The sequence below is a fragment of the Panthera onca genome, chromosome C1 (genome assembly GCF_046562875.1).
Source record: "Panthera onca isolate mPanOnc1 chromosome C1, mPanOnc1 haplotype 2, whole genome shotgun sequence".
NCBI lineage: Eukaryota > Metazoa > Chordata > Mammalia > Carnivora > Felidae > Panthera > Panthera onca.
This window is the reverse complement of record NC_138346.1, coordinates 156962313-156985979: the sequence shown is the minus strand read 5'-3', so window position 1 is coordinate 156985979 and position 23667 is coordinate 156962313. Positions and strand designations below refer to the sequence as shown.

At 39.5% G+C, this 23667-nt stretch overlaps 1 protein-coding gene across 2 annotated transcripts in view; it reads left to right on the top strand.

Annotated features, from left to right (window-relative positions):
• Positions 1-12903: 12903 nt before the first annotated feature.
• Positions 12904-23667, top strand: part of AK5 (adenylate kinase 5) — a 259760-nt gene continuing 248996 nt past the window's right edge. For both annotated transcript variants that reach the window (XM_078451771.1, XM_078451770.1), the window contains exons 1-2: positions 12904-13391; positions 17691-17877. In XM_078451771.1, the coding sequence (XP_078307897.1) occupies positions 13332-13391; positions 17691-17877 (247 nt within the window). In that variant the 5' untranslated portion in view covers positions 12904-13331. The remainder of the gene's footprint in view (positions 13392-17690; positions 17878-23667) is intronic.

Genomic DNA, 23667 nt, shown 5'->3' with positions numbered 1-23667 from the left:
CAATAAGAAGAAAGTAAAAATGATGAAGTCGGAAGAGCAAGGGCTAACTGAGGGTTGGCTATGGGGAAAGGGACATTCCTGTTCCAAAGTCTGGTTAGTTCCTTTTCATTTCAGAGGTAAGACTGCTTCACCAGCTCTTCCACAAATGACAAAGTGTCGTCACAGTTACAACACTTAAGTACATGGATATTGATTATCATTCTTGTTTTAGTACTTGATGTACCTTGACTTATAAAAACATCATTAAAAAAAGTTTGGGGTGCCTGGGTGGCTCAGTGGGCTAAGCATCTGACTCTTGACCTCAGCTCAGGTCATGATCTCACGGTTTGTGAATTCAAGCTGCGCATCGGGCTCTGCGCTGATGGTGCGGAGCCTGCTTGGGATTCTCTCTCTCCTTCTCTCTGCCCCTGCCCTGCTTGTGCTCTCTCTCTGTCTCTCAAAATAAATAAACTTAAAAAAAAAAAAGTATGAACAAAATGCTACATGATTTTATGGGAAGTGGTAATTTCATGCTGCAGAAACCTAGGAAATTTTCATGAAAGAGGATTGTATTTCATCAAGACACCTTGAAGCAAGAAGGATTTAGACATGCAGAATTGGAGGTATTCCAAGCAGAAAGAAGAGCCTGAGTAAAGGCAAGGAGGCATCAGGCAAATAAATGTATCCAAGGAACAGGAAGCAAATCCGTTTAATTTGCACTTACATTGTGGGAGAGAAAACAGTGGATAATTATGATCAGGGTCTTGAATAATAGAATGAGGAATGCAGTAAGCCACAAACTACAATTTAGAGGCAGAGAATTAGGTTGTTTCAATTCTGCACTTACTAGCTCAATTAACCCTCACAATAACTTAACGAGGTAAAAGTTAATATTCTCATTTTTATAAAAGAAAACTGAGGCTAAGATTGGTTGATAGCTTGTGTATTCAGATATCTGAGTAAGAAGGAGACAATACTAGAAATTAGGACTCTTTCCCCTCTGCTACACTGTCCCTTGCTACACTGTCATCTTTGGTTTAGTAGTGTTTTCCTCTGTGGAGACCATGAGCATTTCGCTACACTGGCTGCATCTTTGTTTCCTAAAAACCTGGCACAGTGCTTGGCATATAGTATGTGATAATAAATGTTACCTGAATGAAAGAATGAATATCTAGCAACATGTTTTCATGGCAGAAGTGGAGCACAGGAGAAAGCCCAAAGCTGGAGATATACAGATGTAGAAAGTCATCTGCTGAGGGGTTATTGGTGTAACCATAAGATAGATGAATGTTAAGGTATTTATAGTCAATTTAAAAAGCATTTAATGAATTCACTGACCTCAGGGTGAGTGTAAGAATATTTTCTCTTTCCACTCCTACTGAATGGTAGCTACCAAGTTCAAAGATATCAGGATGACTGTTCCTATGAAGCCATCAGAACCATGTTAAGAAACACCTTTTGAAAGTGGGTACTCAGAATAACAGAGATATAGAAAAACTTCCTCTTCTCCTTTCATTTAGGCAGTACCAACACTGGAGCTTCCAACATTTCATTAGCATGAAATTCTCACAAATAACACCTGCCAATTTCTGAAAATTACAAATGAGAATGCTGTGGAAGACGAGAAACACAATTCAAAATTTCCTTAAAAGGTATATGCTGTGGTCTTCTGCTGTATTTTCTGGAGATGAGGGAAGTGATGACCTCTGGGAACCCATTTGGAGCATATAATTTGAAAATAGATTAACTGATATGACACTTTGTCATATAATGGAAGTGTAGCAATGGCCAACAGTTTTTTAGAAAGGCAAAGAACAAGGTCATAACAACCTCTTTCCTTGTTGATTGTGATTCTGCAAAACCAACACCCAGAGACAGCTGAATTAAAAGATACCTATCACCTACTACCAATTATCAGGGATTAGAAGACACTCACTTATTTGTTTGATTGATTTAAATTGAATCCTGTTTTCTAGCTACAGGCATGGGAGATAATAGCAAAGGCAATTGAAATGCTCAAGCACCAAAATACAGTCATGAAAAGAGAAACTTGCATCTATAACTTGATTTAATTAGTCCCCTGTGCCCCACCCCCCATTTAGGCTAGTCAATGTCAATGGGCTTTGAAAATGATAATTCTAAAACAATAATAGAGCAAATAAATTTACAAATTCAAAGCACATCAAACAATGGGCCTGCAAATGCTCACAGAAGTAAAATTTAAATTTATTATAAATTACTCAACTCGTCATTTTAGAATATTCATTATATACATGGCAGTGATAAGCTGCATAGGGGCACAATGATGATACATTTTGGAGTGTGGAACAAGTGATGGAAACAAATGTACATAAATAAGGTACAAAGTACAATAGAGATACAAGAACATTCTAGAAATCACAGAGAAAGAAATTACTTATATCCATTAGGGCTGAATACAGATGGCTTTTGTGAAGAAGGTGAATTTAGTGAATCCTTGTAGACATGGGAATATTTCACTAAGTGCAAAACAAAGAAAGCTAAAGGAATCAAGTAAGTAAGGGCTTAGAAATAAAAAAAGTACAGGATGCATGGGTTACATATGATCAGTAGAGCAGAAGATATCCCTAGTAAGGTAAACTGGAATGAAATTACTGTGGGCTTGGAACTCTATGATAAAAACAAACAAACAAATAAGAAAAACAAAAAACAGCAATTGATTCTTTCTCCCAACACTTTCTTATAGAACTTTCTGTAATGATAGCATGTTCTATATCTGCACACTTGGCTATTTAGTACTTAAAACATGGCTACTTCAACTGAGAAAACAAAGTTTTAATTTTATTGTATTAAAGTTATTATTAAATAACTAGTGTATCAAATTTAAATAGTCACATGTGGCTTGTGTATCATACCGGACAGTGCAGATAATAGTAGCCACTAAAATTGTTGAGCAAGAGGGTGACATGATCTGAGAAATACTTTAGTGTTAGTTTCCCATTGCACAACATAAAATGTTGGTTTATTTGGGGAAAGGGATCTCTTTAAATTAATCATTGCCCACTCCACTAGATCTTTAGTTTTATGATTTTTATCTAACTAGAAAAACAGTGTAAGTGTTTATTAGTTGTACTGCAGAACCATTAATAAAGGAAACATGGGTAAATGGAATAGATTTAAAAAAACACACTGGCAGATGGTAAATTCTGGTAAGTTTTAAAAATTTCTAGCAAACCAACATGAATCCCTTGTGACTGGAGAAGCAACACATTTCATTCCTTGGGTGGAAAGATTAGATCTTACTCATCCTAAGCTGATTAATGTACGTATTACTAATAGTTTGCTCATGAGACATATAGTAAAAACACAAAAATAAGCAATGTAGACACTCATAAGGGCATACTGGTTCTGACACATATGTGTGACTTAGAAATTTTAGGCCTCTAGGCTAACAGAATTGCTATTTGTCAATAATGTTAAAAAAAAAAAAGAACAATAAAAACTCAAATACGTTATCTGCATCCTGTGAAAACAAAAAAAAAATTAATTGATGTCATATGTTTCTTTTTCTTTAAGGCTTATATGAGACTTAAGAAAGCGTTTACTTCAAAGCATATGCCAGAATATTTATTTAAATCAAAATGAAAACGCTTTGCTATAATTTTAGCTAAATTTTGTATATTTCTCTATGTATGGCTTATTGCTTATTTCTCTATGTATTTTAGCTAAATTTTGCTTATTTCTGTTCCTTCCCCACATGTGAGCGGTGGGGGGAGGGGGGAGCAGAGAAAGAAGAAAGAGGGACAGAGAGATTATCCCAAGCAGGCCCAAAATGAAGAGTCAGATGCTCAACCAACTGAGCCACCCAGGTGCACCTTCAGCTATAGCTTTTAAATTTAGAAAATTTAGAAATTAAAATAAGTCAGACTGAGAAAGGCAAATACCATATGATTCCACTTATGAGTGGAATCAAAAAAAAAAAAAAAAAAAAAGAATAAACAAACAGAAAGCAAAATCAGACCTATAAATACAGAGAGCAAACTGATGGTTGCCAGGGGGAAGGGGGTAGGGGGATAGGCAAAATGGGCGAAGGGGAGTGGGAGATACCAGCTTTCAGTTATGGGATACATAAATCATGGGAATAAAAGGCACCGTGTAAGGAATACAGTCAATGATACTTGTAATAGTGGTGTATAACAGGACTGATGATAGCTACACTTGTGGTGAAAACAACATAATGTGAAAATTGGTCAAATCACTAAGTTCTACACCTGAAACGAATGTAACATTGTGTATCAACTATATTAAAAAAAATTCAGAGGCTCCTTGGAGTTCAAGGTGTTTCCTTATTTATATTTATCGTAGCCAAGTTTGGGTGACTGACAAAGATGAGATATGATGGAATTACAGATTTCCCATTGGTAGGTAAAATATTTATGCAGATGAATGAACAATGAAATTCTAAAACATTAAGTTCCAAGTGTGTCCCTGAAATAAGTGCAAATTCCTCTCTTCTACTTGCACAAGAGGCTAACTTTGTGCAACATGTAGGTTAACCTAAGGTGAAGGCTAATTTCAGAGCTAAGATGGCTGCCATAGGGCAAAGGTAGTGGATGAAAACAGAAATGCAGTCAGTAAGTAGTAGGGAGAACTCACCATAAGTCAGACCTCCTTCAGAGCAAGTCTGAATTCCTTTCTCTGTATCTGCTTTTGTAAGTTAGTAAACTACTTACGGCCAATTGCTTACTAGTCTCTTACTATCCTCAGGCCAAAAATCATGCAGTCGTCCTTGCTTTCTTTCTCTCACACACCACAACCAGTCTGTCAAGAAATCCTGCTTGTTCTATCTTCAAAATAGATCTAGAATCCAACCAGTTTTCATCACCTCTACTGAGTTCAGCTCTCATCTGAATCACATAGCCTCCCACTGTACACCCTGTTCCTACATTTCCTTAAGCAGCAGATACATGTTTCTTTTATTTTTTATTTTTTTTTTTTTAATTTTTTTAACGTTTATTTATTTTTGAGACAGAGAGAGACAGAGCATGAACAGGGGAGGGGCAGAGAGAGAGGGAGACACAGAATCTGAAACAGGCTCCAGGCTCTGAGCTGTCAGCACAAAGCCCGACGCGGGGCTTGAACTCACGGACCGTGAGATCATGACCTGAGCCGAAGTCAGCCGCTTAACCGACTGAGCCACCCAGGCGCCCCTACATGTTTCTTTTAAAAGGTAAATCAGATCACATTAATCTTCACTCAAAACTTTTCACTAATTTCCAATTTCATTCAGAGTAAACGTCCAAGAACTTACCATAGTTTTCAAGGTCCCATATAATTCCTCTCTGCCCTTCTCCCCCTCCACCCTGTTCCAGCCACACCAGCCTTCTTTCTGTTGCCAAACATGTCAGGCATCCTTCCTCCCCAGGACATTTGAACTGGCTGCTCCCCCAGAAATTGGCAGGGTTAATTCCCTCACCTTCTCAAATCTTTGCTGGAATGTCATCTTCTCCATGACACCTCTGTTACTATCAATTTAAACTGTGACCAGTCTCAGGGTGCTGGGATGGCTCAGTTGGTTGAGCGTCCAACCCTTGGTTTCGGCTCAGGTCATTATCTCACAGTTCGTGGGGTTGAGCCCCACATCAGGCTCTGTGATGACAGTGCAGAGCCTGCTTGGGATTCTCTCTCTCTCTCTCTCTCTCAAAATAAATAAATAAAACTAAAAATAAAATTAATAAAATTGTAACCAGCCTCTGGCTCTCCTTATTCTCCTTTACTTTTTCTTTTTCCATGGCATTTCTCACCCTCTATTTTATTTAAGACATGTATTGATTATTGTTCCTCCCTCCTAGATGTCTGTTAGATGCATTTGTTTTATTCACTTATGTGCCTGGCAGCATAGCAGTGTCAGCGGTACTGGCATATAGTAAGTATGCAGGAATACTTAACTGAATGAATTATCATAAAACAATATTTTCATTGCAATAGGTGGAGCCTAACTGTATATTTATAAATCATTATATTTCTAGACATTACAAAGACAGTGCTTGAACTGGATTTACTCTGCACCTAAATATTCCCACATGGTAAATGGGGAATCCCTATAAATGGCATTAACTTTCAAGTCACTATGATGTAACTTTAAAAGGCTTCAACACCAAATTATGGAAAGAGCCTAAATGTCCATCAACTGATGAATGGATAAAGAAATTGTGGTTTATATACACAATGGAATACTACGTGGCAATGAGAAAGAATGAAATATGGCCTTTTGTAGCAACGTGGATGGAACTGGAGAGTGTGATGCTAAGTGAAATAAGCCATACAGAGAAAGACAGATACCATATGGTTTCACTCTTATGTGGATCCTGAGAAACGTAACAGAAACCCATGGGGGAGGGGAAGGAAAAAAAAAAAAAAGAGGTTAGAGTGGGAGAGAGCCAAAGCATAAGAGACTGTTAAAAACTGAGAACAAACTGAGGGTTGATGGGGGGTGGGAGGGAGGGCAGGGTGGGTGATGGGTATTGAGGAGGGCACCTTTTGGGATGAGCACTGGGTGTTGTATGGAAACCAATTTGACAGTAAATTTCATATATTAAAAAATAAAAAATAAAAAATAAAAAATAAAAAAAATAAAATAAAAGGCTTCAACATGTTTCTTTAATGTGTGTGTGTATATATATATATATATATACATATATCTAATATATATTATATATAATAACATAATATATTATATATTATTATGTTATTATATATAATATATTATTATATATTATATATAAATTTAATATATTAGAATATATATATGTGTCTGTGTGTGTGTGTGTGTGTGTGTGTGTGTATTAGTTTACTTTTTCCTGTGAGGGTATCTTTCTAAATTTCTTTGGCTGAGTCTTAAATATTCTATAGATAGAGATATAGATGGTTCATTCCTACATTCATATATATCTATTTTAGACCAGGCATTGTCCAAAGCACTGCAAAAATAAAGATTTCTAGGACATGGTCCTTGCTTATGAGGAACCCAGAACTTCACAGTGAGAGAGACTAGGCTGCAAACAATTATCACTTACAAACGACATAGTGTTTATAGCAGTAACTGGACTCTAAATGCAATATAAAAAGCACAAGCAAAGGGCCATGGATTGCAAATTTACTTTTGATCTGCTTATTATGTGACAAAATAGCATAAAACATTCTAGAAAGGAATGGAACATAAGAATGAGATGATCTTGGATCTGAATCCCATACCTTGCAATCTTGTACTTTTTAATTTGTCTCTTTTTAAAAATACAATAGGGGTACCTGGGTGGCTCAGTTGGTTGAGTGTCTGACTCTCGATTTCAGCTCAGGTCATGATCCCAGGGTCATGGTATTGAGCCCCACATCGGGCTCCATGCTGAGCGTGGAATCTGCTCAAGAGTCTGTCTCTCTCTTTCTCTGCCTGCTTGTGTGCGCTGTCTCTCTCTCTCTCTCTCTCTCTCTCTCTCAAATAAAATAAAAAGTATAATACAAGTATGGAAAAGTGCATGTCCTGTTTGTACAGGTGAATGAGTTTTCACAAGATGAGCATACCTATATAACCTGCACCCAAATCAAGGAGCAGAACATGAGCAGTACCCCCTAACCTTCCTTGCTTTCTCTGTCACTTTACTCCTCCATAGCGAACCACAGTCCTGATTTCTAACACCTAGATTAGTTTTGTCTGTTTTTCCTTATATGAATGAAATCATATACTTGTGTCTGGTGCTTACTCAATATTATGTTTGAGAGACCTGTCCATATATCTACATGTTGCTGTAAACTGTTGGTTCTCATTGCTCATTGTACTCCATATTGTGACTATAACATAATTTATGTTCTACTGTTGGTGAAACTGACTTGTTCCCAGTTTGGGGCTATTTAGAATAAAGCTTCTATGAAGATTCTAATATGTAACTTTTGGTGAATGCAAAAATACGTATGTTCTGCTCCAGTAGTTATTTTCAAATAATTTTCCAAAGTAGTCATGCAAGTTTACATTTCCCCAGTAGTGTGAGTTCCCATTTCCCCACAGCTTCATGAACATTGGTATTTAATGTCTTTTTTATTTTTATTTATTTATGTATTTATGTATTTATTTATTTATATTTTGAGAGAGAAATAGAAAGCAAGTGGGGGAGGGGCAGAGAGAGAGTGAGAGAGTGTCCCAAGCAGGCTCCACACTGTCAGTGCAGAGACCAGTGCAGGGCTTGAACTCACAGGTCATGAGATCATGACCTGAGCTGAAGTCAAGAGTCTGATGCTTAACTGACTGAGCCACCCAGGCACCCCTTTACTGTCTTTTTCAAATTTAACCATTCTTGTGAATATACAGTGATAGCACATTATGCTTAATTTGAATATTCTTGGTAACTAATGAAATTATTACTTTTCATATATTTAATGGCCATTTGAATTTGGATTTGGAGACAGCCTTGTTTATGAAATGTCTACTCAAGTCTTTTGCCCATTTTTCTATTAGATTTTCTTTTTCCTATTGATTAGTAAAAGTTCTTTATATGTTTGAGTCTGTTATTGGATATATGTATTGTAAATATATCTTCCTACTCAATACAATGCCTTTTGTTTTCTTAATGGTGTTTTTGAGGAACAGAAGGTCTTACTTTTAATGTAGTATGATTTATAATTCATTCTTTTAATAACATAAATTATTAACATAATTAACATAAGTTGCCTGTATCAAAACTCCTCAATGAACACTTATAAAGCCATTTTAATTATTTTTAATGTTTATTTTTGAGAGACAGAGAGAAACAGAGTGTGAGCAGGGGAAGGGCAGAGAGAGAGAGGGAGTTACAAAATCCAAAGCAGCCTCCAGGCTCTGAGCTGTCAGCACAGAGCCCAACACAGCTCAAACCAATGAACCGTGAGATCATGACCTTAACAGAAGTCAGACACTTAACCGACTGAGCCACCAGGAGCCCCACTTATAAAGCCATTTTAAAAGATAGCTATGGGGGTGCCTGGGTGGTTCAGTCGGTTGATCATCTGACTCTTGATTTTGGCTCATGTCATGATCTCACAGTTCATGAAATCGAGCCCCATATCAGATTCTGAATCTTCAGTGCTGAGTCTGTTTGGGCGTCTCTCTCTCCCCCCTGCCCCACCCCTTACCTGCACGCGCTATCTCTCTCTCTCAAAAATAAACACATAAACAGTAAAAAAATGATAGCTATATAGAGCCTAGAAATGTGTGTAATTACAGTTATGACAATGTTTCTGAAAAGCTATGTATCTGGAAAAAGTGGAAGAGAAAACAGCTTAAAAACATGTTTTTGAGGATGTGAAGAAATTTTGAAAGAAAGCCTATTTTTAAAACTTTCTAAGTGCTTTTTACCATACACATATTTCTATGAGTCATGTGCCTTTGTGTCCCCACCATAACAATCTTGCTCCTCATATCTACTTATATCATGTTGTTAAAACAAATTATTACATTTTTCTGGACTTAATTATCACAAGTCCATCTCTCCCTACTAAGCAGTGAACCCCTTGAGTCTTGTTCTTTGTATCCCCAGCTCCATTCACAGGTCTGGAACATAAAAGGTTATTTCATAATTGTTTGCTGAATGAATGCATTACTTGATGAATAGATACATAAATAGGGTTTTCCAAATCTTAACTGTTCTTTATATATATATATATATATTTTATACTTGGAAATTTTCCTAATGCTTTCAGACATTTTGGAAGTGTTTTTATTTTTTTTTAAATTTTTTTTAATGTTTATTTCTGAGACAGAGACAGAGCACGAGTGGGGAAGGGACAGAGAGAGTGGAAGACAGAGAATCAGAAGCAGGCTCCAGGCTCTGAGCTGTCAGCACATAGTCCAAAGTGGGGCTCAAACCCACGAACCGTGAGATCATGACCTGAGCCGAAGTCGGTCGCTCAACCTACTGAGCCACCCAGGCACCCCTTGGAAGTGTTTTTAATCTCTTACCTCTAACCCCCTCTAACTCGGGAGTTCCTAGCCATCTTTGAGATCCAGAATCCAAATGTCTGGCTCAGCTACCCAACGAGTCTGGGGAAAAGAAATAGAGCATAGGGAAATTCTGCTTTGGCTGAAGAATTGTGACACACTATTATTTCAGCCTGCATTTAGCCCAGATGTCACACACCAGTGTGCATACTCCACTTTTACAAAGGTAAAAAAAAAAAAAAAAAAAAAAAAAAGCCTCTGAAAGACACTTTAAAAAGAATACATGTAAACCAAAAGCATACTTACTAGGGCAATATACACACATATGGTATGTCTAATATATTTAGGGTTTTTTTTTTCAGGGTAAACAAAATATTTACAAATGGCCCAGGATATACAAGTGGCCCAGTTGTTTATTGTCCATCTGTACTAAGTTCCTTGACAGCAGGAATCACGTCTGTCTTACTCCCTGCTGTTATCTCAAAACCGAGCACACTCTCCCACTGTGGGAGCAGAAGAGATTCTCTCTGGCAACACCAGACATACAGTAATCATCTTGATTTGTTACAGCTTGTAGGAATACCTTGCCACATAAACAAAGAGCAATGAGCCATGAACCCCACACATACTCATATTTAGAATTTCATACCAGGCAATGATGCACCAGCTTTCCCATGGCGAGTATGTATTTGTTTTCCCTTGTCCTTTCTCTTTCCCCTCTCCCAAACCACCAGCCTGGCTTTTAAGCACCATAGTTCTCTCACACAGCCTTTCTCTATGTGGCCACAACTTCCTTTGCAAGAATAATTATGAATATCTTGCTTTTCTCATACATTTGGAACACACTGAAAAGCACTGATTGTCAATGCATAAGGCTACCTGAAAACTTGCCATATTTCCAGTTACAGGGATACTTCATTTTATTACACCTTGCTTTCTTGTGCTTTGCATATATTGTTATTTTTTTAACAAATTGAATGTTTGTGGCAACTCTGTGTCGAGCAAGTCTATTGGCACCATTTTCCAATAGCATTTGCTCACTTCATGTCTCTGTGTCACATTTTGGTAATTCTTGCAATATCTCAAACTTTGTTATTATTATTATATTTGTTATGGTGATCTGTGATCATTGATTACAACTCACTGAACGCTCGGATGGTGGTTAGTATTTTTAACACTAAAGTATTTTTGATTAAGGTATGCAGATTATTTTTTAGACAACATTGTTACACATTTTAATATTCATAAACATAACTTTTATACCCACTAGGAAACCAAGACATTCATTTGACTTGTTTTTTTGCAATACTCACCTTATTGCATTGGTCTAGAACCAAACCTGCACTATCTCTGAGGTATGCTTATACTGTTTTTCAGACTCTCTAGACTATTCATTTAGTGTAACGCAGTCTTCTTTATCCACTCTCTTCGTATAAGCAAGTTGCCATCCTTGCCTGGCTACACTAAGGTGCATTCAGAATTATATACCTATTTAGGTTACATTCTTCCCTAGGAGAGAGGGTGTAAGCTGTGCTCTGCCAGATTCTTGTCTGTAAAAGGTGACCTTGAAAGGCCCTGCAGAAAGTGGCCTCTTAAATCCTAGGTGCTTCATCTCAGCTGTGCCTGCTCACAAAGTAGGCTTCGTGCCATGGACTCTGGCACTTTTCAAGCATTGTTGCATAGGGAAGAGACAATGTTTAACTATGGCCATCACCTGCTCTCAGATAAGGTAAGGGATGTCAGAAGCTGGGATTGTAAATGTTGTGGTATATTCTGAGGGCAGAAATCAATTTCTGTGGAACTGGAACACCTGCCTCATTTAAGGCTACCATACGACATGGTTTCACAAGTGTTCAGGAAACTTCATTTACTTTACAAGACTCAGTTAATTCTTGAGTTCCCTCCCTTGGGTAAAACAGGATTGCAGCTATAGTTAAGGCTTCAGTGGCAGTTCCTTGTGTGACAAGAAATGGAATCAAGAAAAGATCTTCAAAGATGCACATGAAATGGACATTCAGACACTGGTTTTGGGAAACAGTCGCAGTGTTCCTCCTCTCCCTGGCAGGTATCAGTGGCCATCAGAGCCACCTTTTATCTCACACACCCTCCCATAGTGTCAGGCCCTGCACACAGAGGTCATATTCTCAGGGTGGCATAAACCATCTTTCAAACAGGCAGTGAAAAGACATCTTAATGGGGGAAATGAGTCATCCTGGGAGCTAGGAGGAGGATGGGTATACCTTGATAATGGCGTGTTTAATAGCAAGGTTCTCTACTCTTACGGCTGCCTCAGCGCACCATACAGCCCCTGGGTGCTCTGATGGCCCACCGTCCACTGACTACACACCCTTCAGATTCAATTAATGATGGCTCCCAGGCCACCCACCAAGCACATTTCCAATTTAAGCGGTCTCCAGCTCTCCCCGCCCCACCACCCACTTCTCTCCTCCACCTTCCCTCTCCTCTCTGTGGAGGTTAACTAGTTGACTACTTATTAATCCTTCTGTTAATGAAGATTCCAGCCTCACTCCATGCCCTTACACTGAAATCTGTAAGGATCTGTGAGCTTGACGGGGAAAAATTAGAAAGCAGCTAGCAAAACTTTCCTGAAGGATAGAAACACCCCAAGTCTAAAAATTATCTTAAGAGGATGGATTCCACACCATGGAATCCCCTTTTCTCCTTACCTCCAGCTCCCTGTGATGAAAGATTGGTAACCTTAGGAATACATGACAAATTCTGTAGCAATTAGGTTTCTTCCCGAGAACTCCAGGGGATGCAGGAGTAACTCTGTGGTGGCGGGCGGGGGTGGGGGACAGGTTCCTAGAACGCCTAGACTCTTCCTTTGGCCACCTGGTCCCAGGTTGCTGCGTCCCCTGGCCGCGCGCTTAGGGCAGCGCCGCGCCCCGGCGGTGGTGTGACTGGGAGGGGTGTGACTGAGAGCCCCCAGCGCGCGCCCGTCCCCACCCCCGCACCCCGTGCCCGCCCGCGCAGCGTGACTGGCCGCAGCCGCAGACCCGGCTCCGGGAGGCGCAGAGCGCGGCGCGCTGAGCCGGAGAGGCGAGCGGGCTGCTGCCTTGCGTCCGCCGCGCTGTCCGCCCTCCTCCGCTCCCTCCGCCCTCCTCTGGTGGCCGCGCTGCCTGGGAGCCGGGAAAGCCGCTGCTCCAAGCCCGCAGCTCCGGCGCGGGGACCAGCAGCGAGGCGGGGGCGGCGAGAGCGCGGAGACCACAGGCCCCGGGGACAGGCGGAGGGGGGCTCTGGCCTGGGCAGGCAGAGCTGAGCGTGGGAGTGTTTGCGGGTGAGATCCAGGGCTGCACCCGTGTTCTGCGCGGAGCCCGTCAACCCCAGCCCAGGTCGCCGCAGCCCGGGAACCTCCCCACCCGCGCCCCAAGGCACGCGCGGCACAGCCATGAACACCAACGATGCCAAGGAGTATCTGGCCCGCAGGGAAATCCCTCAGCTTTTCGAGGTAGGGGGCTAAGGCTGGCAGGCGGCCGGGAGGATCGGGGAAAGGCATCTCTGGGGCTCCGGGGTTGGGGGGAGGAAGCCGCGCCCCGTCCCACCTTGCTGGCTCGGGGCACAGAAGTGAAGGGGGGGTGCAGAAGCTCGCTCTCCCGCTTGCCCGGCGTCGTCGCCGTTCCAGCGGGTTGCCGGGATCCTTGTCCGCTGGCTGGGCTCAGAAGCCCGCATCTCACTTGATCAAGTTTCAGTCTTCCAGCGGAGCTCTGGAAGCAGGTTGCCCTCGGCGTACCCCTCGGATGTGGAGGGTGGGCTGCTGACAGCCGTCGGCCCCGCTCTCTGGGGGTTAGGCCAGGCCAAGGCGGGTGCGCTGGCGCTCGGGAGCGAGCAAGGACTCCAAACGTAGGGGTCGAGAGCCCTAGCCCCTCCGCACGCCGCGAGGTCAGGACCCCGCGGTGAAGGGGAAGTGTGGACGGAAGCAGCTCGGAGGAAAGGGATGAAGATGCAAAACGCAAATCCAAACCCGTCGAGTGCAGCACTACCTCCCGGGTGGCAGGCACCCAGCGCTGCTATGCGCTTTCGGTGAATGAACTCCTGAGCACGTTTTCCGTTGTCTTGGAAGAGATCATTCTTTTTGCTCGCCTCTCCGGCTGTAGCTTTCGCCTGCCTTCTCCAGCCCACCTAGAGAAACCAAGTCGGAGAGGGAGCGGCAAGGCGGGCGTGACTCCTGTTGCTCTGTCTTCGGACCGCATCACAACATCATCTCCACCAAGGACCCCGGGGGATAAGGACCACTTTGGGAATGTGGGAGAGGAGGCTTGAGGGATGAAGTAAAGGAACCTTGGTTAGTTCTAAACCTCAGCGTACATCGCGGAGTCTTTTGCTTCCTTTTCTTCTCTCCATATTTGCATTTTGAAATCTTTCTGAATTCTGTGTGCTTTTTCTTTGGTTTAAAAAAAAAAAAAAATTGAAGGGAGCCAAGCTTCATAGATGGAGCCCTGAAAGGAGAAATTCCATACTACCAACCCGGCCCCCCATTTCTGAAAGATAATAGACTGTAGACTGATCCAATAAACCAAAGGTCATGAGTTCTTTCTCCTGTTGTGGGGGGGGGAATCTGTTCTGCTAAAAGGAGTTTTAAAACACCATTTGGAAAAAGAATTTTATGCCCGTTTTTCCCAAATTTTCATTAAAATGGGCCACCATAATTGCAGATCTTCATTTTATCTCACCTCTGTAAGCCACCAGTTTCAGGTTGGGCTGAGGCCAAGGTTTCCAGGTAAACCACACACTGAGCACAAGCCTCGTGTTTGATACCCAAACCTAGCAAGTGTGTTACTCAGCCTTGAAAAGAATCAGAAGGTGTTGCGAAAGGACAGGTCCTAGGAGGTAGGTAGGATTCTTAAAGAGTTTTTTCTTTTCTTTTTTCTTTTCTTTTCTTTTCTTTTCTTTTCTGTTCTTTTCTTTTTTAATTTTCAAAGAGTAAACACAGAGATGAAGAGCTGAAGGTTTTTGTTATAAATACTACTACTGAGATCAATTTCATTTCTGTGCTTCTAAAAGAATAATTAGAAACATCTGCAGGACTGTCTCCTTATGGCAAAGTGCTGCTTAATAGTATGTCTATTTTCTTTATAAATACGGGTACTGTTTTTCTCTTTGGTAACCACAGAGATTTTTGATAGTTTGTTCATGAAAATCTACACTGTGTGATGCAAACACAATGGCAGGGGTTTTTGTTCAGGTATTATGCTTTTTGTTTTGTTTTTCTGCATGTGGATGGGATTTTTTAAAATAGTGCCCACCCAGAGAAGGAAGTCCATTCCTTTAGGTGAAATGCAGTAACACAATGTACTTAAGTGCAATCTTGGACAATTGGAAGACGGAAGATTACTGTGGTGACCTGCAGAGGCTCCAGAGGCTCTGTCCTTCCAGTAAGAATCTATGCTTTACCAGCACAAGATGGAAGTAAAACCTGGCAGCTCTCCATGTGATAAGTGTAGACAGCAAAACCAAATGCTTTGGTTCCAAACTGGATTTTCTCCGTCAAATCACAATATTGGTATGCAAAGTTTCTAAGTATACAGAGTTTATCAATTAGGTATCTATCAAACCAAAAATACTGCTTCAGCTGTAGATTTTAGATTAAGTAATTGCTATTGAATCAATATACTGTGAAACAACTACATGTATCTAACTGAGTCAGATTTGTTTAGGGAGGCTGGAAATATATATTTTCCAGTAAAAAAAAAAAAAATATCATTGAGTATGTTCACTCTTTTTAGGCTGTAATAGGGATTTTAAAAAGAGAGACCTTGAGTGATTCCTATTGTAGTTGGATTATGTATGGGGTACAGATAATCTAGCATTTTCTTTTTATCCCATATCATATTTTTGCAAGGTATATAGAGAGGAATATGTGAGTTTTGGAATCAAAAGCATTGATTTGGGAGACACCTGGGTGGCTCAGTGGGCTAATCATCTGACTCTTGATGTCAGCTCAGGTCATGATCTCATGGTTCGTGAGATCCAGCCCCACGTTGGGCTCTGTGCACACAGTGTGGAGCCTGCTTGGGATTCATTCTCTCTCTCTCTCTCTCTCTCTCTCTTTCTCTCTCTCTCTCCCTCTCTCTGCCTCTCCCCGACTCTCTCTCTCAAAAAAAAATAAAGAAACTTAAAAAAAATATTGAGTTGGAATCCTGGGCCTACAGGTCTCTAGCTGAATAACCTTGATCAACTCACTAATATCTCTATGTCATGGTTTCCTAATCTATAAAATGGGGATAATAATACCACACAAGGTTGAGAGTGCATTGGGGAAACTAAGGCATACAAAGACAGAGTAAGCACTGCCACAGTTAACTATATTAACATAGCAATGTCAGGAGTGAAACACAATGTGTGTGTTTGTGTGTCTGTGTGTCTGTGTGTCTGTGTGTATATAACACAGATCATGACACACAAACTGAATGTGAATGCCCAGATTAGATTTTCCTCTCCTTCTGCTGTGGAGCTCCTCAGAACATTCTAACTCACACTATTTGGGATTTGAGAGAACAAATATACCTGGGAAGAACTGCCTACCACTTGGAGAAAATTGCACAAGAATAACCTGAAAATAAAATACTGTATTTAGCAAAGATGTCAGCCTTTCAAAGGATGTGTGTGTTGTGCATTAATAATGTATATTGGTGATAATAATCCTCTATGTTTTTTTTCCATGAAATACTGTAAAGGAAAATATTTTACACATCAGTCCAGTTCCCAGGAGTCAGCATTTCCAAATTTGTAGCATTTTTAGAAATGAGTACATGTGACATATTGGACACCAGGTTTTTCCTCTGTAATGTCAATGGATATGGTGGTGACTTATTATAGATCAAATAATAAAGCTTGAGGCTATGGTTTGAATACATTTTTTTCCCTAGTTACAAAACAGTCCAATATGTACCTACCATGTGCCAGAGACAGTGTCAGGGGCTAGAGATTTGAAAAATAAAAGAGACCTACGCTGTGTTGTTGAAGAGTTTACAGTTTGGAATATGAGACCAACACATCAACTGATGGTCTTAGTATAAATGACAGGCAAGATGTTTTTTTCTGGGTAATATGGAATGCAAAGGAAGAGGTCCACAACCCAAACTGGGAGCTTAGGGGAGACTTCCTGGTAACAATAATATTAACTAAAATCACCAATATTTATTGGGTATTCACTATGTGTCAGGCCCTTAATATGTACTTTACAAATATTAATTTTTTTAATCCTTAAAAAATGCTCTGAGGTAGGTATTAGTACTCCTATTTTACAAATGAAGAAACTGAGGCTTGGAGCCTTTAAGAATGGGTAGGAATGGAGCACCAGGGTGGCTTAGTTGGGTAAGCATCCAACTCTTGATCTCAGCTCGGGTCTTTGATCTCAGCTCAAGTCCTGATCTCAGGGTTTTAAGTTCAAGCCCTGTGTTGAGCTCCATGCTGGGCATGAATCCTACTTTAAAAAAAAGTTGGGTAGAAATAAGATGAATAATGACTAGAGCATTTTTACACACTGCACTTTATCTGACTTTGATAGGGTGCCTCCATTTCAAACTGTGTAGTTGCCTGAATTGTTTAAAAGGCAGAAAATGCTGAGCTAAAAGTTAATTGGTCAAGAATTTGGGGGTTATCTTAATTACTCAATCAAATCGTGTTCATTAAAAGAAAATGCAAAGAACAAAAACAACCCAGAATTTAACAATGAGACATATACTATTTTAACAAAGGTAGTTTGAAAGCATATTTTATGTGGGCATATTTTGTTGTTGTATTTCAGAGCCTTTTGAATGGACTGATGTGTTCTAAGCCTGAAGACCCAGTAGAGTACTTGGAAAGTTGTTTAAAGAAAGTCAAGGAATTAGGCGGCTGCGACAAGGTGAAGTGGGATACATTTGTCAGCCAGGAGAAGAAGACCTTACCTCCGCTCAATGGAGGACAATCACGGAGATCCTTTCTAAGAAATGGTAATGTATATGTAGAATAATAGTTTACAGTTACAGCAGTTCTCTTTAAAACATACCATATAGACTGTAGGCACTTATTTAATTTATTAGGTTTCTAAAAACCTGGAAAGATACTTGGCCCTGGAACATGATTACTCTCTCTGCTCCTAATTCTAATCGCCTCTGTGATAAGATGAACAAAATCACATACCACTGTCCAGCACTTCCCTAAGGGCTTAATGAAATTGTATACTTCTGCCTTCAATATTTTGCAAAATGAATTACATTAGGCAACTGAATTTTTCTTAACATTGCAAATAAGATTTTCCCAAATAAATGGATAGACAAAACTGTTATTCTGTAACAATTCAACATTTTTTTATTAGCTGGGAAGAGCTTGGAATAATGTGTTTCCTAACTCAGAGTTCATATTAATGCATCCGCATAAATGCATGTTAAGTTTATACTAGTTAATCCAACAAGTATTTTTTATGCAGCTATTGAATTCAATACATTAGATTAGGCATTTAGCTGCTATAAAAGAAGTAGAAGACATGAACTTGTCTAGCAATTTTAGGAAGAGTTTGGAACTAAGAATTAGAATTCACTAGAGGAGGTTCATAGTATATTCTGATAGCTTTCTGAAATACATGCTTATCAAAATTAGTGGTTCAACATCAGCCAACCAGCCTTTAGACTCTGGATGAAATCAAGAAGTATAATAGTATGTGTAAAGTGGAATTTAGTTTCTAATCAAGGGAAACTAAATTCATTCTTTCCCAGTGGCCAAGATCATTATATTTTCAAAATTTGCACCATTTTCAAAAATTGTGCCGTGAAAAGTTTTAGCCAGACAGACAGAATTTGAAGTATTTGTAATACAAGTATTATAGTGTTTGTAGTAAATACGAAAGGGAGATAAGCCTTAGTTTGTTTTATTTACATGAGTCACTTAGATTTTATTTGCATGCAGTGTGGGGAAAAGACATAGTGTGTTAATTTTTAAGAAGCACACTCAGAGAGGTGCCTGGGGGCCTCAGTCAGTTAAATGTCTGACTCGGTCATGATCTTGTAGTTCGTGGGTTTGAGCCCTACGTAGGGCTCTGTGCTGACAGCTCAGAGCCCGGAGCCTGCTTGGGATTCTGTCTCCCCCGCTCTCTCTGCCCCTCCCCCACTCATGCTCTGTCTCCATCTCTCTCTCAAAAAATGAATAAACATTTTAAAAAAATTAAAAAAAAAGAAACACATACAGAAAGGGTAGGCAGAAACAACATTTTTTCAGAGACATCTTCATGCAGGAATCATCACTTGGTCATGTAGGCCTGAGTGTTAAGTGCCAGTTACCACTGGGGCACACCACTTAGTAAATTTCTGCTTCAGTGAACAAAATGATGTTTTCATGGGCTTGAAGTGTTCATATACTTTCCCAAGACAGCTAACTTACTTCCCAGGGTGTTGTCGTACTGGTGGAATCTGGCTCAATCTTAAATACATGACCCATGCCCTTGTTAAATCAAGTGAGATAAGTTTAGGGAGCCGCTTTAAGGTTTAGCCTTAAAGCACTAACAAACCTCAGGTATTACTGGATTTAGTCTAAAATATTCTTGCCTTTTAAAATTTAAATCTAACAGCATAAAACATTCCATTAATAAAAAAGTGGCTCTCAGCCTGGGTATACAAAGTGACTGTTTTGCAACAAAATGAAGCCTGAATGCTTCTATTTTATACTTACTTGACTTGATGATACATAGAAGCCAGGCAGACCAAGTGTGTAATAGGGAACAGTGGGGACTGTGGTCAAATTTGAGAGAACAGTCATTGTCTAAAGGCAGTCATGTACAAATTTTGTGAAAATGTTTAGCTGAACAAAACCCATCTTTGAGGCTATATTGGGCACACAAATGACAAGTTGGAGCTCCTGATTTAGCAGGATAAGCTTAAACAGGAATGGAAAATGTGGATTTAACTTTAATTAGAATTAAAATTGTTTATTAATTTTAGAATCTCGGTACTTAATAATACTTTACCAGAATTCCTACTCAGAGATCTTTTAATTAATCATCAAATAGAACCTTTCAAGGTATTATGATGACAAGAATGTCTTATTACCTTCCTATATCTAGGATACATGCTAAAAGACAGAAAATGGTTTCTAAATAGACTTTTCTGTAATAAAATTTATTTTATCAAATGGTTTACACACTTGTGCTATGTAAGTTTTAGCTATAATTTATGGAATATATTATTAAGTTAAAGAAAACTGGTAAGTTCCCAGTAACTTAAAGCATGATTATTTGTAGAAATAAAAGGTGATTCATGCATACTTTGCTGAAATATTGACATAGCTGTGCTAATATATAATTATTATGAAAAATTATTCTATGAAATAAAACATTTTAACCATTTAGGCAAATTACTTTCATACATAAAAATATGATAAAAAGCAAGGATAAATTATTGACTGATACTTCTTTAAAGGATTTTACTATACATGTGAGATAAGCATCTTTTTTTTCCCTGCCAAACAATTGAACAAATAATTTGTTATAAATAAGAGTTCTAGTCCCAAAGTCCCAAATGTCCATAAAGCTTCTGTTCTGGAATATCTCATTGTCATCTTATACTCAAGATTTTTAAAAACAAGTGTAGCATATTTGCTTCAGTACCTGCACTCCTTTCTCCTTTTCTTATTTCCATGAAGTCAGTCAATGAGTCAGTTGAGCATTAAAATGACCATTTTATTGAGCACTACTGTTGTCATTCTTTTAGGACTGAGGATGCAGCCACCAAGAAAAAACAAACATGGTACCTGCCTTCATGTAGTGACCTAGAGGGTATAATGCTAAGTGAAATAAACCAGACAGAGAAAGACAAACACTGTATGATTTGTGGAATTTAAAACATATGTGGAATTTAAAACATAACAAACTAGCAAAGAAAAAAAGACAAACAAAAAACCAAACTCCTAAGCACAGACAAAAATTGATGATCGCTAGAGAGGAGGTGATGGGGGGGGTGGATAAAATAGATAAAGGGATTAAGAGTCTACTTGTCTTGCTGAGCACTGAGAAATGTATAGAATTATTGCACCATTACATTGTAAACCTAAAACTAATATAACACTATGTTAAGGATACTTCAATTGAAAAACAAAAAATAAAATTTTAAAAGAAATTAAAAAGAAATGCTTCGTAAATACTGTAGGAGTATAGATAGACACCCTATACAAGTCTGATGCATATGCATTATATATATGATATATATACATAAAAATTTGGTATAGAATATAATGCTGAGGTTATTTTTTTAAAGAATTTGTATAAAATTATATTAATTAGGAATAATTTTTAAAATAAAAATGATGGGGGCGCCTGGGTGGCTCAGTCCGTTAGGCGTCTGGCTTCAGCTCAGGTCATGATCTCACGGTCCAGTCCGTGAGTTCAAGCCCCGCATCGGGCTCTGTGCTGACCGCTCAGAGCCTGGAGCCTGTTTCAGATTCTGTGTCTCCCTCTCTCTCTGACCCTCCCCCATTCATGCTCTGTCTCTCTCTGTCTCAAAAATAAATAAATGTTAAAAAAAATTAAAAAAAAATAAAATAAAAATGATGAAGTTGGTGATTATTTTGACTATGGAATAAAAAATATTAATGGTGACAAAATATGTAAACAGAAGTACAATGGGTGCTATAGAAAATACCATATGCTATAAAATCAACCATATTAACAGGGGAATAGATCCAACCTAGGCTAGGGTTCAGGGAGGCTTCCTGGAAGAACTGATATGCTAATGCTTGGAGACAGAAAGCTGAGTAGGTGTTAGCTAGAGAAGGATGGAGGAGTTTGAGTATATACCAGGGAACAGAGAACAGGAGTTCCTAACATAGAGGAAGAGGCTATGATATAGAAGCCCATTATTTCTGGATCAGAAAAGAGAGCAGAAAGATGGCATATTAAATGCAATGTGTTCTTTTTTTTTTCATTTAGACTTGAACCCTGGCAATTGTTTTTTGGACTGTCACCTCCTTTCATGTCACAGATCCCAACCCTAACCATATTCTTCATACCCAACCACTCATGTCATTTCTCATGCTGCCCCTCCAACTGAAGCCTTCATTTTTCACCTGTTACTCCTGACCCCTGCTGACTCCTGGCTGCTATTCTTTCTTCTCTTTATCTCCCCACTTAAATTTATTCTAACCACCACCAGATTAATCTTCCTCAAAAATGTATTTCATATCTTATTATGTCACTTCTCTACCCACCCATCCCCCAAATCTCCACTGGCTTTCTACTAGATTGAAGCTAAACCCTTTACCCTGGTGGTCAAGGCCCTCCACCCTGTGGCCACACTCTGCCTACCCATCTTCTGGCTTTCCTTTATGGGAAACCAACTATTTCAGCAAGGCTATTGTCTTTGTTACTAATTCAACAAATATTTATTGGACACTGACTATGTGCCAAGATAGTTCTAGATCCCAGGGATATGGTTCCAGATAAGTAAGTCCCTCCTTCCTGGAACTGAACATTCTATTGGGAAACGACAAACAATGAATTAATAGACACCTTTCAGATGATGAAGTAGTAGATGCTGTGTAGAGCATTACTAGAGTGATGTCCTTGAAGTTAACTATTTGAGATTAAAAAGTCAGTAAAGCCATATGATAGAAGGTGTCATTTGAGCTGAGGTGTGAATGGTAAGCAGCAGGCAGCCATAGGATGGCATCAAGAAGAGTATTTCAGGCAGTGGATTGTGGGCACAAGCTTGTAAGCAGGCAGACCAGTAAAGAGTCTATAACAGTAGTCCAGGTAAATGATGGTGGTTGGGGAAAAGTTGTAATAGTGGAGATGGAGAAAAGTATATGCATTTGGGATACATTTTAGAGATAAAGTCTATGGCGGTAGATATGAGTGGTGAGGGAAGAAACTAATTGAGGATAATGCTGAGAGTTTTGTCGTGTTGGGTGTAGCAATTCAATTTCAAGGCAGAACAGGATACCGTTGTCAGTACCTTTCCTATCATACACCCTTTCTAGAATTTTCTAAAGAATAATCACTATCATTTCAGACTACTCTTTTCATAGAACTGAAGTGAGTCCAGTGGGTTAGCAGTCAATGAGCTCATTTATTGTATCAACAGAGAATGAACAGTTCTACCTGATCAACACCCCAGAAAGAGATGTGAGCATTATGCCATGCTAAAATCCAGTAGTCCCCACAACCAAATCCCTCATGGAAGACCAAGTGACTTCCTGTCTCTTTTGTGCAGGTGCCTTTTGGGTAGTTAGGGCTTCTCTGTGCCTCCCAGAGTACTGACACTTAGGGTGAGGAAGGAAGGAGCCATGACCACGTGAACCACAGTTGAGCCTTGAACAACACGTTAGCTGTTAGCTAATAACGAGTTAGCGGCTGTGAACTTGTGAGAGTTGTGAGATTCTATACTACAAACTGTAGGGAGCACCATTTGCAGAGATCAGGATGTATACAAACTACCAAGTAAGATTAGGCAGTGCTTAAGAAGGTTCCTCCAGAACAGGGGTTGGCAAACTATGACCCATGCCCTGAGTCAGGCTCCTTACCTGGTTTTATAAATAAAGTTTCATTGAAACACAAGCTCATCCATTTGTTTATATATTGTCTTTGATCACTTTTCTGCTACCATAGCCAACTTGAGTATGAGACTGTTCAAATCTCAACATATTGAATGTCTGGCCCTTTAAGAAAAGTTTGCAGGCCACTTGTAGGATAGGGTCTTCTTCAGTTGAAAAAATCAAACTCATTTAGTTTAAAATTTTTCTTCTGCTAATTGGCTAGT